This window comes from Sinocyclocheilus anshuiensis, unplaced genomic scaffold, assembly GCF_001515605.1.
Source record: "Sinocyclocheilus anshuiensis isolate Anshui unplaced genomic scaffold, SAMN03320099.WGS_v1.1 scaffold85, whole genome shotgun sequence".
NCBI lineage: Eukaryota > Metazoa > Chordata > Actinopteri > Cypriniformes > Cyprinidae > Sinocyclocheilus > Sinocyclocheilus anshuiensis.
The window spans coordinates 1,697,369-1,699,198 of NW_015536800.1; the positions used below are offsets into that span (position 1 = coordinate 1,697,369).

The following is a 1,830-nucleotide window of genomic DNA, read 5'->3' on the forward strand; positions in this document are numbered from 1 at the left end:
GCGGGGCAACGTGCATGCTTCGCTCGTTTGCAAGCCATGATGTCTCTCGAGGAAAAAAAAATGTTGCACTCGCCTCACACGGTAGTAGCTCATTTTCTCATGGGCGGGCCAAGGTATTAATTTCCTTCTGAAAACAAATCTTACTGACTCCAGTCAGCAAGTATATAATAAAGAGGTTTTTACAATCTAAAGTTAATTTACCATAAATAAGACACATGAATCTGTTAATCATTCAGTTAACTAACCATCTATACTGATAACCTCACATTTGATAAACAGACATGTTTCACCACTGCAGTGCATAAACTTAATCACAGTCTCTTTTAGATAAGACATTCAACAGCATGCACATTATACCACATTAGTGGACTATTTCAGAGAGGTTACTATCTCAGAAGCATCTCACCTTATCTCCGGGCAGCTCAGGGGGAGATTCCTCTATACCCATCTCTCTCCTCTGCTCTGCTCGCACCTCAGCATAACTACAGACAAAAACAATTCAAAATAAAAACATAAGCAAAGTCACTATTGGTATCTTCCCGGTTTGTGTAGTCATCTGTGTGCCTCTGCGTACCTCACAACTGTGTGCGTGCACACGATAAACTCTGGTCGTGAGTTCCACTGGTGATAGGTGATGTAGTAGTTAGTCTGGAGCCAAATCCACTGCTGCCCTTTAGTTAAAAAGCGATAATAACACGATTTCCCTTTTCCAAACTGCATTACTGCAAGCAGACAGAGAATAAGAGAGACATATGAAGAAGAATATGACGCCAAATGAAAGTTTCAAATATATGTTAGTTTGTTTTAAACTCACAATGCTCATGGCATTTGGCCAGTGAATGCAAGTCGTCTACATGATAATAGTCATAGCCTGATGTTCCCAACACCTCAAAGGGCATATAGCCAATGATAGGAGGTGCTCTGTAACACAAGAATATCTCAATGAAGGAAAAACTGGACGTTACAAACATGGAGAAAGTGATATTGTCAGTAAGTGTGAAAACCTGTGATCTAATAAGAGGAATTTCCACTCCAGACTGTGTCGAGACGTAAATTCTACATTGGGCTCCTCCACCATGCACATCTCCTGTACACAATCAATAACAAACAGGTCAATATTAGAATGCTTTTGCTAATAATGCTTTTTTATGATGCATGCCTATGGTTGCTTGCTTTCAGAGAGTTTCTGTAATGGAGATCTATTTTTGCTCTGGATTTTCTGATTGATTATCAGCTTACTTTGATGAACTGGGGTTTGGTGAGCCTCACAGTCGCAATAAGACAGACTTTATCGTCGAAGGCCGGCTGCAACGAGTGCTGTAAAATTCCCTCAAGGCCATTTCGGGTTGCAAGAGGTACTGGTACAGCATTCAAAGTGGAGATTTGTGTTAAAAGAAATTGGCCATCCATACATTTTGCTTTGGGCATTAAGTAATGCAGTTAACATATGGTCGAGTATTTAGTCAGTTTATCAAGAGGAAAATAAACACTCACTGTTGGCGAGTGACTTAAAGTTGCCAATAAACTTGACATATTCATACACAGGCGGTTTCTTGGGATCCACAGAACCTCTGAGCATGTGACAACAAAACTCCATCTGGTTCTTGGCTGAGACAAATGAACAACAACGAAAAAACATTAGGCACATGACAATATCAATTAAAATCACTCTTATACAGTGAAAATATGCTGAGGCAGCAGACATTGGCACAGAGTAATTTTTACCATCTCAGTGGGAAGCAGGACAGGACTATTAAGTGACAAAGCTTTCACTCTTTTACCAATATTCACTATATATATATATATATATATATATATATATATATATAT

General features: G+C 39.2%; 1 protein-coding gene across 6 annotated transcripts in view; it reads right to left on the reverse strand.

Moving 5' to 3' along the window:
• The window catches only part of LOC107656111 (circadian locomoter output cycles protein kaput-like), an 18,328-nt gene that overhangs the window by 9,407 nt on the left and 7,091 nt on the right, over positions 1-1,830 (reverse strand). For all 6 annotated transcript variants that reach the window (XM_016443834.1, XM_016443824.1, XM_016443847.1 and 3 more), the window contains exons 7-12: positions 1,495-1,608; positions 1,240-1,358; positions 1,005-1,087; positions 815-921; positions 575-722; positions 407-482 (exon numbers count right to left, since the gene is read on the reverse strand). In XM_016443834.1, coding sequence (XP_016299320.1) covers positions 407-482; positions 575-722; positions 815-921; positions 1,005-1,087; positions 1,240-1,358; positions 1,495-1,608 — 647 coding nt within the window. The remainder of the gene's footprint in view (positions 1-406; positions 483-574; positions 723-814; positions 922-1,004; positions 1,088-1,239; positions 1,359-1,494; positions 1,609-1,830) is intronic.